The sequence below is a fragment of the Mobula hypostoma genome, chromosome 15 (assembly GCF_963921235.1).
Source record: "Mobula hypostoma chromosome 15, sMobHyp1.1, whole genome shotgun sequence".
NCBI classification, from domain to species: domain Eukaryota; kingdom Metazoa; phylum Chordata; class Chondrichthyes; order Myliobatiformes; family Myliobatidae; genus Mobula; species Mobula hypostoma.
The window spans coordinates 51,779,495-51,793,367 of record NC_086111.1 but is presented as its reverse complement, the minus strand read 5'-3'; the positions used below and the strand labels follow the sequence as shown (position 1 = coordinate 51,793,367).

Here is a 13,873-nt window from a genome sequence, read left to right as displayed (position 1 = left end):
TCTGATTTCAGTGCACTTTTATGTTTGAGCAACCATAATGTTGTTTCAAATATCTTTTTTACCACTTTCACAATTGTCATGTAGCAGTGGGCCTAAATAGTTACTATAGCTAGATGCAGTCACAGTTTAGCTCACAAAAAAAGAGGTGAAACCCTATATCTAGTCACATGTCTCTCATCTGTGTATCTTTAGTTTGGAGTATTTTCTTTTCTGGCATGAAATTAAGGTGACTCAAATACCAAGGCAATGCTGAATGGTAAATGGTTCAATGCAATATTTTGATAGGTTGATGTTCCAAAAAATTATCGAAACAAAATCTTTAGAATAACTGGGTTAAAGTTAGGGAGTGCCATTCTCTTACAGCACCTACTATTAACACATTTATTATTACGAAGAATTATAATTAAGAACAGAACTGTACATTGCCAGACACCAATAATGCAACCCACAAGCTAGACTTGCTCCCCAAATATATGAAGAGCAGATAAAAGTATCGCTCATACTATTCATTAAATATGGAACATCAGTTTGGCATATTAGTGGCACTCTAATATGAGTCGTCCAGCACCTGACATGTAGTTCAGGTTAATACCTAAGTACAAAGCTGACAAACATAGGTAAAACTTCAAATCAAATTCCAGCTTTCGATTTGAATATTAATCTTACCTCTGACAAATATTTTGGCAACTATTATTTTGTTGATTTGAATGAAAATTGCATTTACCTTTTGAAAGTAACCTCTTTTTAAGGATTTGTCACGAACTTGTCTAAAGTAAACATATCCATAGTAATGTGCAGAATCTTTCTGTTAAAATAAAGAAAGACAAGAATGAGGAAGTAGAACAGATGAAAACACTTCTCCAAACATAATTTATTTCAGTTAAATGAATAAGTAATAGCTGTTTATTTGTCTTCTTATGAATAGTCCTGCTGGGCCATTGACACTACTGGAGAATTAAACAAAACAATTGTTCCAAGGCTTCCCACCCCCTTTTTCCATCATTCAGCAAATAAGTCAAAATACAACATTTTTGAGAACGATCATCAATTAAATGTTGTTCTGAATAAGTTCATTTTTTGCGATCATAGAAGCATCTTATCTTGATTTTGTTCCCCTTTGATTTAATTAAGTTATGCTTCTTATTGGGAATGGGCTCCAATTGGGTAGATTGGTAAGTTACTGCTGATACCAATGATACCCTTGCAGAAGAACTCTGCAGTACTCTGCAAGCTAGAATACAATTTCCACCTTTTAAACATTTAACCACCTAGAAAGACCGCAAAGCAACATTGTAAAGCTGCAAGACAGACTTCCAAAATTAGTGCAATAGATGTTGCAGGGTAGAGAGGACTGGGAATTAAATATCGAAGGATATCAGGTAATACAAAAGGAAAGGCAGAAAGGCAAGGGAGGTGGGGTTGCGCTCTTAATTAAAGATGAAATCAGGGTGATAGTGAGAGATGATATAAGATCTAAGGAGCAGAATGTTGAATCCATCCGGGTAGAGATTAGAAATAGTAACTGGAAAAAAATCACTGCATGGGAGTTGTCTATCAGCCACTGGATAATAACATTACAGTGGCACAAGAAATAAACAGAGAAATATCTGAGGCATGTAAGAATGGAACAGCAGTTATAATGGGGAACTTTAACTTGCACATAGATTGGGTGAATCAAGTTGGGCAAAGCAGTCTTGAGGAGGACTTCATAGAATGCATCCGTGATGGCTTTCTTGAACAGCATGTTACTGAACCTACAAGGGAACGTGCTATCTTAGATCTGGTCCTGTACAATGAGACAGATAAAATTAGTGATCTTGTAGTTAGGGATCTTCTTGGTAAAAGTGATCACAGTATGATTGAATTTCTCATACAAACGGACAAAGTCAGCATGGATTTGTGAAAGGAAAATCATGTCTGATGAACCTTACAGAATTTTTTGAGGATGTAACTGGTAGAGTGGATAGGGGAGAACCAGTAGATGTGGTACATTTGGATCTTCAAAAGGCTTTTGACAAGGTCCCACACAGGAGATTAGTGTGCAGACTTAAAGCACACGGTATTGGGGGTATGGTATTGATGTGGATAGAGAATTGGTTGGCAGACAGGAAGCAAAGAGTGGGAATAAACGGGACCTTTTCAGAATGGCAGGCAGTGACTAGTGGGGTACCGCAAGGCTCAGTGCTGGGACCCCAGCTGTTTACAATATATATTAATGATTTAGACGAGGGAATTAATTGCAGCATCTCCAAGTTTGTGGATGACACGAAGCTGGGCGGCAGTGTTAGCTGTGAGGAGGATGCTAAGAGGATGCAGGGTGACTTGGGTAGGTTAGGTGAGTGGGCAAATTCATGGCAGATGCAATTTAATGTGGATAAATGTGAGGTCATCCACTTTGGTGGCAAGAACAGGAAAACAGATTATTATCTGAATGGTGGCCGATTAGGAAAAGGGGAGGTGCAACGAGACCTGGGTGTCATTGTACACCAGTCATTGAAAGTGGGCATGCAGGTACAGCAGGTGGTGAAAAAGGCGAATGGTATGCTGGCATTCATAGCAAGAGGAACAGGGAGGTACTACTGCAGGTGTACAAGGCCTTGGTGAGACCACACCTGGAGTGTGCAGTTTTGGTCCCCTAATCTGATGAAAGACATTCTTGCCATAGAGCGAGTACAAAGAAGGTTCACCAGATTGATTCCTGGGATGGCAGGACTTTCATATGATGAAAGACTGGATCAACTAGGTTTATACTTTCTGGAATTTAGAAGATTGGGGGGGGGGCGGATCTTATTGAAACGCATAAAATTCTAAGGGGATTGGACAGGCTAGATGCAGGAAGATTGTTCCCGATGCTGGGGAAATCCGGAACGAGGGGTCACAGTTTAAGGATAAAGGGGAAGCCTTTCAGGACCAAGATGAGGAAAAACTTTTTCACACACAGAGTGGTGAATCTGTGGAATTCTCTGCCACAGGAAACAGTTGAGGCCAGTTCATTGGCTATATTTAAGAGGGAGTTAGATATGGCCCTTGTGGCTAAAGGGATCAGTGGGTATGGAGAGAAAGCAGGTACAGGGTTCTGAGTTGGATGATCAGCCATGGTCATACTGAATGGCGGTGCAGGCCCAAAGGGCCGAATGGCCTACTCCTTCACCTATTTTCTATGTTTCTAAATGGAGGGTGCAATCTAAAATCAGTGTATTATGCCCAAACAATGGAGACAACAATGGGATGGGGGAGGATTTGGCTAGTGTAAACTGGGAACACAGGCTATATGGTGGGACAGTTGAGGAACAGTGGAAGACTTTCAAAGAGATTTTTCACGGTGTTCAACAAAAGTATATTCCAGTTACAAGCAAGGACAGTAAGGGTGGGGAGTGCCAGTCTTTGATAACTAAGGAAATAAAATAAGGCATCAAACTAAAAGCTCATGCATACAAAGTCACCAAGAGTAGTGGGAAACTGGAAAACTGGGAAAACTTTAAAAAGCAACAAAGTACCACTAAGCGAGCAATAAAGAAAGGGAAGCTAGATTATGAAAATAAACTAACACAAAATATAAAAATGGATAGTAAAAGTTTTTATAATTATAGAAAGTGGAAAAGGGTGGCGAAAGTGAATATAGGTGGAGGATGAGAAGGGCGAATTGTTATTGGGTAATGAGGAAATGGCCGAGACTTTGAATGACTATTTTGGGTTGGTCTTCACGATGGAGGACATATCTAACATGTCAAAGAGAGATGTTATAGATGCAATGGGAGGTAAGGACCTCGATACAACAGCTACCACTAAAGAGCTCGTGCTGAGCAAACTTGTAGGCGTGAAGACAGATAAGTCCCCGGCCCTGATGGAATGCAACCCAGGGTACTGAAAGAAATAGAAGAAGTTATAGTAGGTGCTTTGGTGATGATTTACCAAAATTCTCTAGACTCTGGGCAGGTCCTGGTGGATTAGAAGATGGCAGCATAGATTCAGCAAAGGCAGGTCCTGTTTGATAAACTTCACTAGAGTTCTTTGAGGATATAATGAGCGCAGTGGATAGAGGGGAACAGATGAACATTATTCACTTGGATTTCCAGAAGGTGTTCGATAAGGTGCCACATAAAAGACTTATCCATAAGATAAGGATGCATAGAGTTGAGGGTGATAGAGCATGGATAGAGGATTGGCTAACAAATAGAAAGCCGAGAGTTAGGATACATGAGTGTTACTCTAGTTGGCAATCAGTGGTGAGCGGTGTACTGCAGAGGTCGGTGCTGGGCCTGCAACTGTTCACAATATATATTAACAATCTGGAAGAGGGGACCGAGTGTTGTGTATCTAAGTTTGCTAATGAAACTACATTGTGTGGAAAAGCAAATTGTGCAGAAGATACGGAATCTGCAGAGAGATATGGATAGGTTAAGTGAGTGGGCAAAGGTCCGGCAGATGGAGTACAATGTTAGTAAATGTGAGCACTTTGGAAGGGAAAATGAAAGAGCAGATTATTATTTAAATGGTAAGAAATTGCAGCATGCTGCTGTGCAGAGGGACTTGGGAGTGCTTGTGCATGAATCACAAAAGGTTGGTTTGCAGGTGCAGCAGGCTATCGAAGGAAAACGGAATATTGGCCTTCATTGCTAGAGGGATTGAATTTAAGAACTGGGAGGTTATGCTGCAACTGTACAGGGTACTGGTGAGGCTGCACCTGGAGTATTGCGTGCAGTTCTGGTCTCCTCACTTGAAGAAGGATATACTGGCTTTGGAAGCTGTGTAGAGGAGGTTCACTATGTTGATTCCAGAAATGAGGGGGTTAGACTATGAGGAGAGATTGGGTCGCCTGGGACTGTACTCACTGGAATAAGATATCTTATAGAAACATATAAAATTATGAAAGGGGTAGATAAGATAAAGGTAGGAAAGTTGTTTCCACTGGTAGGTGAGACTGGAACTAGGGGGATATAGCCTCAAGATTCGGGGGAGTAGATTTAGGACAAAGATGAGGAAGAACTGGTTTTCCCAGACAGCGGTGAATCTGTGGAATTTCTGAATCTTAAACCCTGTCAATTTGAACATCTTGATCTTTTTCTTGCTATTGTTATGAACTTGGGCCAGTTAACAGATACAGGCAGACATCTAGAAGTTACCAAAAATCTGCTGTATCCTTTGAATTTCAAAGTTCAAAGTAAAATCTATTATCAGAGTACATACATGTCACCACATACAACCCTGAGATTCTTTTTCTGTGGGCAGACTTAGCAAATCTACAGAACAGTAACTGTAAACAAGATCAATGAACAATAAACTGTGCAAATGCAGATATAAATAAATAGCAATAAATGAGTGTAATTATCCCCTTTTGTTCAAATGCCTGATGGTTGAGGGATTAGTAATTGTTCTTGAACCTGGTGGTGCGAGCCCCGAGCCACTTGTACCTTCTACCTGATGGCAGCAGTGAGAAAAGAGCATGGCCTAAGTGGCGAGGATCTTTGATGATGGATGCTGCTTATCTACAGCAACGTTTCATGTAAAAGTGCTCAATGGTTGGGAGGGTTTTACCCGTGAAAGGCACCATCTGGTGGAAACCTCTTTTCTAACAGCTTTTAAGTTATGTTTTGGGTTTTGGCTTCTTCTCATAACTCTAGAAGAAACCGTGTATCTGGGCACAGTCTGAGAATGTGTAATATGAAGTGAATGGTTTTAATGCAATTGCTGCTCACGGCCTACAAAATCAAGAACAAAGTTTCAACTTCCATTTACATATATATTAGCTATTGAACAATTGTCAAGATGACATTATGCCTTTTAATTGTAGACTGTAGTAAAATGTATTAGTCTGATAGTTGGGGCAGCACAGTATCGTAGCTGTTGCAATGCTATTACAGTGCTAGAGACCTGGGTTCAATTCCTGCTGCTGCCTTTAAGAGTTTGTATGTTCTCCCTGTAACCACATGACTTCTCTCCAGCTGCTCCGCTTACCTCCCGCATTCCAAAGGTTCACAGGTTGGCAGGTTCTTTGTCACATGTGCGTAATTGGGATTAGGCTGAAATAGCTGGGTAGCGCAGATCGTTGGGCTAGAAGGGTCTGTTACTGCTCTGTATCTCTAAATAAAACAAATTCAGAATGCTGCAATATCCAGATAAGGAGAATATGACGTATTCAGTGTAGGGAGAGGGTAAACAGCAAGTCAATGTTTTTTCTCCTAGCAGAAATGTCTCCTTATTCTCAGAAGAACTTCACCCTTGACAGACTAATATACTGTTGAAGTACAAACAGTCCTCAATAGGTTTCAATGGGTACATGTCAGGGAAATGTATACAGTATACATCCTGAGATTCTTTTTCTTCGCAAACATCCACGAAAACAAAGGAGTGCCCCAAAGAATGGATGACGGTTAAGCATTAGAACCCCAAAGCCACCCCCCCGCTCTCCCCTCCCACTCACAAGCACCAGCAGCAAGGCAATGACCCACCCCCACCAGCAAAATGCCTTAAACCAAAATACCCTGCCACTGTTTGAGGATTAACATCAAGTGAATCTTGAAGTTTCATCAACTACATTGTTTACTACTGTGAAACCTACCGGAAAAAATGTAAAATTTTTCTGTTTAAAAACATCGGTGGTGGTTGGGGGAATTGTGAGCTTCTAGCTCCCTAACTGTATGAAAGTTCAGGAATTCTGCACAAGTATGCATGAATGTGAAGTCTGAACTTCATCAGAATCACAAGTTAAAGCTCAGAATGGGCCATTCAGCATTCCGAGGCTCTACTGGCAAATCCTGCAAATTCTTTCAAATACTTAGCATGCTTATGAACATTGCTCCAGGAATGATAAAGTACTCAGTTTGCATATCAGCCATGGTCTCTGAGATTTAGAGATTTTCGTTTTCTATTCTGATTCTCAGATCTCCATATACAACACTTTTCTTGTTCACATACCTTTAGGGTATTTGTGCATTCCCTTAAATTTGTTGCTACCCTTACCTCATACTTTCTCTTTGCCTCTCTATTTTCTGTTTTACTGCACCACCAATTTTCTGGAAATCACCTACATTAACAACTTGGCAATTGTCAAGGGCTTTTTTATGTTGCTCCATCTTACTTTTTTTTTTAATATAATTTTTATTGAATTTTCAAAAGAATACATGAAAAGATAAAATCTACCCACCCCCCCTTAACCCTCCCCCTCCCATATACGTAGTCTACCTAAAAGAAAGAAAGAGAAAAAAAAAGAAGAGCCGCCTGGGTATTGGAAGGTTTCCACATGCTCCAAGGGATTCAAAATAAATTTGGTATAATTATTCGTTATTTTCCCCAAGTAACCAAATTCTTTGTCGGAGCACTTAAATATTACATCCTATCTTTTGTAAGTAAGGGCGCCAAATATTCAAGAATGTTAGATAATTATCTCTTAAATTATAAGTAATTTTTTCAAGTGGAATAGAACTAGCCATTTCATTATTCCAACGATCCATACTTAAATACGAATCAGATTTCCAAGTAACTGCTATAGTCTTCTTAGCTACTGCCAATGCAATTTTTATAAATTCTTTCTGATATTTATTCAATTTAAGTTTCGGTTTTATCCCTTCAATATCACCTAATAGAAATAATACAGGGTTATGTGGAAGTTGAATTCCAGTAATTTGTTCCAATAAGACTCTTAAATTTATCCAAAAGGGTTGAATTTTAAAACAAGACCAAGTAGAATGTAAAAAAGTACCAATTTCTTGATTACACCAAAAACATTTATCAGATAGATTTGAATTTAATCTATTTATTTTTTGTGGTGTAATATATAATTGGTGTAAAAAATTATATTGTACTAATCTAAGTCGAACATTTATTGTATTTGTCATACTGTCCAGACAAAGTCTTGACCAATTTGTTTCATCAATATTAATATTCAGATCTGTTTCCCATTTTTGCTTTGACTTATGGGTTCCTTGTTTAATTGTCTGTTCTTGAATCAAATTATACATACAAGAAATAAATTTTTTAATTTTCCCTTTTTGAATTAAAATTTCAATTTCATTAGCTTTTGGCAAAAACATTGTTTGACCCAGCTTACCTATTAAGTAAGCCCTTAACTGAAAGTAGCAAAAGAAAGTATTATTAGATATTTTATATTTATCCTTTAATTGTTCAAATGACATCAATATACCTCGCTCAAAACAATCTCCTATAAATTTAATCCCTTTTTGGTACCAATTATATAAAAGTTGATTGTCCATTGTAAAAGGAATAAGTCTGTTTTGGAACAAAGGTCTCCTTGCTAATAGAGATTTCTGTGTTTCCTTATCAACATTTATCTTATTCCATAGATCAATCAAGTGTGTTAATATAGGAGATTCTTTCTTTTCCCGTATCCATTTAGATTCCCATTTATATATAAAATCTTCAGGTTTATTTTCTCCTATCTTGTCTAGTTCTATTTTAATCCATGCTGGTTTTTGATCATCGAAAAAAGATGCAATAAATCTAAGTTGATTTGCTTTATAGTAATTTTTAAAGTTTGGAAGTTGTAACCCTCCTAACCTAAATTTACATGTCAGTTTTTCCAATGATATTCTTCACATTTTACCTTTCCAAAGAAATTTTCTCACAGATTTATTTAACTCTTGAAAAAATTTCTGTGGCAATTGTATTGGTAATGTTTGATACAAATACTGTAATCTGGGAAATATATTCATTTTTACAACATTGACTCTACCTACTAATGTTATTGGTAGTATCATCCATTTGTCAAGATCTTCTTGAATTTTTTTCAATAGTGGTAAATAATTAAATTTATATAAATTCTTTACATCACTATCAAGTCTTATACCTAAATACTTTATACCATTTACCGGCCATCTAAATTGGGTTACTAATCGACATTGACTATAGTCTCCTTTAGTAAGAGACAAAATTTCACTTTTATCCCAGTTTATTTTGTAACCTGATACCTTCCCATATTCATCCAATCTAGAAGATAATTTATGTAACGAATGTTGTGGGTTTGTTAAATAGATCAAAACATCATCGGCAAAAAGATTAATTTTATATTCCTCTTGGTTAACTCTAAAACCCATAATATCTGGATCCAATCTAATTAGTTCTGCTAATGGCTCTATCGCCAATACAAATAGAGCAGGTGATAGTGGACAACCTTGTCTAGTTGACCTTTTTAGCTGAAATGGTGTTGAAATTTGAGAGTTTGTCACTACTTTAGCTTTAGGGTTAGAATTTAAAGTTTTAATCCAATTTATAAAAGATGTTCCTAACCCATATTTTTCTAATACTTTAAATAAAAAAATCCCATTCTAATCTATCAAATGCTTTTTCTGCATCCAAAGCTACTACTATACTCTTCTCATCCCTTTTTTGTGCCAAATGAATTATACTGAGTAGCCGAGTTACATTATCTGCCAGTTGTCTATTTTTAATAAATCCTGTTTGATCCACATGTATTAATTTTGGTAAATATTTAGATAATCTATTCGATAAAATTTTTGCTATTATTTTATAATCCGTATTCAATAAAGAAATAGGCCTGTATGATGTTGCTTTCATAGGATCTCTGTCCTTTTTTGGCAATACTATTACAATCGCTGTTGAAAAAGGATCTTGGAAGTTTATGTATTTTTTCTGCTTGACGTATTAGTTCCATAAAAAGAGGAAATAATAAATCTTTAAATTTTTTATAAAATTCAGGTGGATAACCATCTTCTCCTGGAGATTTATTACTTTGAAGTGATCCTAAAGCTTCTTCAACTTCTTTTAATGTAAAAGGCATATCTAATCCCCTCTGTTCTTCCAAATTCAATTTTGGAAGAGAAACTTGTGATAAAAACCTTTCTATCTCATTCACATCGTTTTGGGATTCTGATTGATATAATTCAGAATAAAAATTTTTAAAAGTTTCATTTATTTCAAGAGGTTTATAAGATATTTTATCTGCCCTTGTTCTAATTGCATTTATTGTTTTGGAAGCTTGTTCTGTTTTCAACTGCCAGGCAAGAATTTTATGTGCTCTCTCACCTAACTCATAATACCTTTGTTTAGATCTTATAATTGCTTTTTCCGTTCTATATGTCTGAAGTGTATTATATTGTAACTTCTTATTGACAAGTTGTCTTCGTTTTTCTTCTGACATATATCTTTGTGATTCTTTTTCTATTCTTGTAATCTCTTTTTCCAATAGATCTAGTTCTGCCATATATTCTTTCTTAATTTTAGATGTATAACTTATTATCTGTCCCCTAAGATATGCTTTCATCGCATCCCATAATATAAATTTATCCTCCACTGAATGAAAATTTGTATCCAAAAAAAATTGAATCTGCTTTTTCATAAAATCACAAAAATCTTGACGTTTTAATAATATTGAATTAAATCTCCATCTATAAGCCACTTCTTCCTTATCAGCCATTATTATTGTCATTAATAAAGGAGAATGATCTGATAATATTCTTGCTTTATATTCCATATTTTTCACTCTGTGTTGAATATGCATTGATAATAGAAAAAAATCTATCCTTGAATAAGTTTTATGTCTGTGGGAATAGAACGAATAGTCTCTTTCTTTAGGATTGATTCTTCTCCATATATCAATCAAATTTAAATCTTTCATCAATGATAAAGTTAGATTTACTACCTTCGATTTTATAACAGCCTTGGTTGATCTATCTAAGACTGGGTCTAAGCAAAAATTGAAGTGGCCTCCAATTAATATTTTTTCATGTGCATCCGCCAAATTCAAAAAAGTTTCTTGTATGAATTTTGCATCATTTTCATTTGGTGCATAAATATTCATAAATGTCCATAGTTCGGAAAAAAGTTGACAATGTATAATCACATATCTCCCCGCAGAATCAGTTATTACATTTTGTATCCTAATTGGTAACGTTTTATTGATCAAAATTGCTACTCCCCTCGCTTTTGAATTAAATGAGGCTGCAACAACATTACCCACCCAATCTCTCTTTAGTTTCTGATGTTCTGTTTCTGTTAGGTGCGTTTCCTGTAAAAAAGCTAAATCTATCTTCATTTTTTTAATATATGTTAAGATTCTTTTTCTTTTCACTGGTCCATTAAGCCCATTAACATTAAAACTCAAAAAATTCAATAAATTAGTCATTATTCTTAACAAAGTTACTCCAATCTAAAACATTACTCATCTTCTCAACTCTCATAGTTCCTTGGGGAATCACTTTAAACTTCACCATGATGCTATGTGTTCCCCCCCCCCAACCTTCCAGGCAAAAAGAGAAAAAAAAAGATAGAAAAAAAAAGAAAAAACAAAATACCCCCCCACTAATGTTGTGAATGAAAAGATACACAACACTACCCCCCTCCATTTTACAGGTCGCGGCAAAAGCCACGCTTGCACACATGATTAACGTAGCAATCGATCAGTGCTTCTTCCAGCTCCCCCGCAACAAAAAAAAGTTATATATATATATAAACAAAATTAGTATTATTATTCCCAGCTAATTTCCTCCAGTATTAACCTTTCTTACTCCCCTCATATAATTAATACTATATTTATACATTCATCCAGCTTCAAAAATCCAACAAATCCATTCTTAAACCCAATCTTCATCTTCAATCTATCTCCCTCTCCTGAGTTTGTTCTTGTATCTGGTGAATATTCAGAGAATCTTGCACAAACTGCTCTGCTTTCTGGTAGTCATCAAAAAATCTTTTTTCTCCACCAGACAAAAAAAATCTTCAAAGTTGCAGGATAACGCAGTATAAATTGATAACCATGCTCCCATAGGGTTTTTTTCACTGGATTAAACTTCTTCCTTTTCTTCAAAAGTTCATAACTTATATCAGGATAGAAAAAAACTCTTTTCCCTTTAATTATCAATGGCCCTTTTCTATCTTTGGCAGCTCGAACAGCTGCCTGTAGAATCCTTTCCTTGTCTTGAAATCTTAAGAATTTTATTAAAATCGATCGTGGATATTGGTCATCTTTTGGTTTTGGTCTTAAAGCTCTATCTGCCCGCTCAATTTCAATTGAGCGAGCCTCCTCTCCCATTTGCAAAACCTCCGGGATCCATCTTTGAAAAAATTCTATTGGCTTATCTCCTTCCATACCTTCTGCAAGACCAACAATTTTTATATTATTACGTCTACTGAAATTTTCCAACATGTCCACTTTCTCCAAGAGTCGGTTTCTTTCCGAGTTCCAAACAAACAAATCATTTTCTGTTTTTTCCACTCTATCATTCATAAGCCCCATTTCTCTTTCCATCTTCTGAAGCTTCTTTTCCATTTTGTCCTGTCTTTCCATAACTTTATTATAGCATCTCTTCGTATCTCTAAGCTCTTCTCTTACTTTCCTTAATTCAGCCGTTGATCGCAATACAGCCTCTCTTATGTCTCTATCATCTCCTTTACTTCCACTCGCTTCCAATTCTTCCTCCTCTTCTTCATCTGTGTTCTCTGCAGAATCCAGTTCTGACTCTGAGTCATTCTCAATTGCAGTGGGTGTCGGTTCTTGTAGTTTGCGTTGTGTCGATTTGCGCATGCGCAATTCCGTTGTCTTCTTCGGAGCAACCTCTGCCACCGCCATTGCTCCCTGTTCTACCGAAGGAGATCCAACCTGAGTCCGAGGCTCCATCGTTGCAGTAGGCCCTTTTTTCTTCCCGTCTCGCGGCTGCTTCGCTACAGCAGACTTCTTTTGTTGCGGTTTAGGAGGCATACCGTAAAGTAGTCTTACAAAGTTTATAAATAGTTTTCAAAAAATATTTACCAACTTTGTTTTATTTAAACGGTACTTTACTGATTTGTTGCGGGAGAGCTGAATTTACACGTCTCAATCCCACGTCATCACGTGACGCCCCCCCCCGCTCCATCTTACTTTTGATCATAGATGGAGATCTGGCATGAGTTTCCTTTCTTCCTGTGATATCACACTTCCACTGCAAGAGAAATACCTTCATTTAAAGTTTCTTTATTTTCAATTACAAGTTTCCCTGTTGAACCGTGTTTCCAATTTACTCGGTCAAGTGTGTTCTCATTTCACTGACACTAGATTTTCTCCAGTTGGATAGTTCTACCTTTGAATCACCTTCTTCTATAGCAATTCCAAACTTTATGATATGATCATCTCAACATTAACTTTAGATTTTAATTTTAAGTTTCAGCAAAGATTGATTTGGCACAAAATCACCACTAGAATCATACTCAATGTGCCAACAATTAGAGCTTGCAAGTTTCACAGGCCGTGAAGCCACCATTAATACAACGGTGTGAGAATTACCATAAATGAACTTGGAGAGAGGAATGGATACTATGCTGTGAAAGTATATGAAGGTTATCAAAACAACGACAACATGAGAGGCTTTTCAAGTTCGGAAGGACAGTTACAACATAAAAGTACCTGAAGGGCTTTCTCTGAATGGAGGAAGCAAAATGATGCAAACGATATCCATGGACAGAAGAACAAAAGGAAATACTCAGTTGCGCACTGTAGCAGTAAGATGGGCAAGCCATAAGACCATAAGATATAGGAGCAGAAGTAGGCCATTCAGCCCATCGAGTCTGCTCTGCCATTCAATTGTGGGCTGATACAATTCTTCCAGTCATCCCCACTCCCCCACCTTCTCCCCATACCCTTTGATGCCCCGGCTAATTAAGAACCTATCTATCTCTGCTTTAAATGCACCCAATGACTTGGCTTCCATAGCTGCTCGTGGCAACAAATTCTACAGATTTACCACCCTCTGACTATATACTTTATTGTCGCCAAACAATTGATACTAGAGCATACAATCATCACAGCGATATTTGATTCTGCACTTCGCACTCCCTGGAGTACAAATCGATAGTAAATATTAAAAATTTAAATTATAAATCATAAATAGAAAATAGAAAAGGGAAAGTAAGGTAGTGCAAAAAAAAT

The 13,873-nt window shown here is 36.9% G+C and overlaps 1 protein-coding gene across 1 annotated transcript in view; it reads right to left on the bottom strand.

Annotated features, from left to right (window-relative positions):
• dennd6aa (DENN/MADD domain containing 6Aa) overlaps positions 1-13,873 on the bottom strand; it is an 88,292-nt gene that overhangs the window by 52,405 nt on the left and 22,014 nt on the right. The window contains exon 5 of the mRNA XM_063068045.1: positions 725-805. Coding sequence (XP_062924115.1) covers positions 725-805 — 81 coding nt within the window. The remainder of the gene's footprint in view (positions 1-724; positions 806-13,873) is intronic.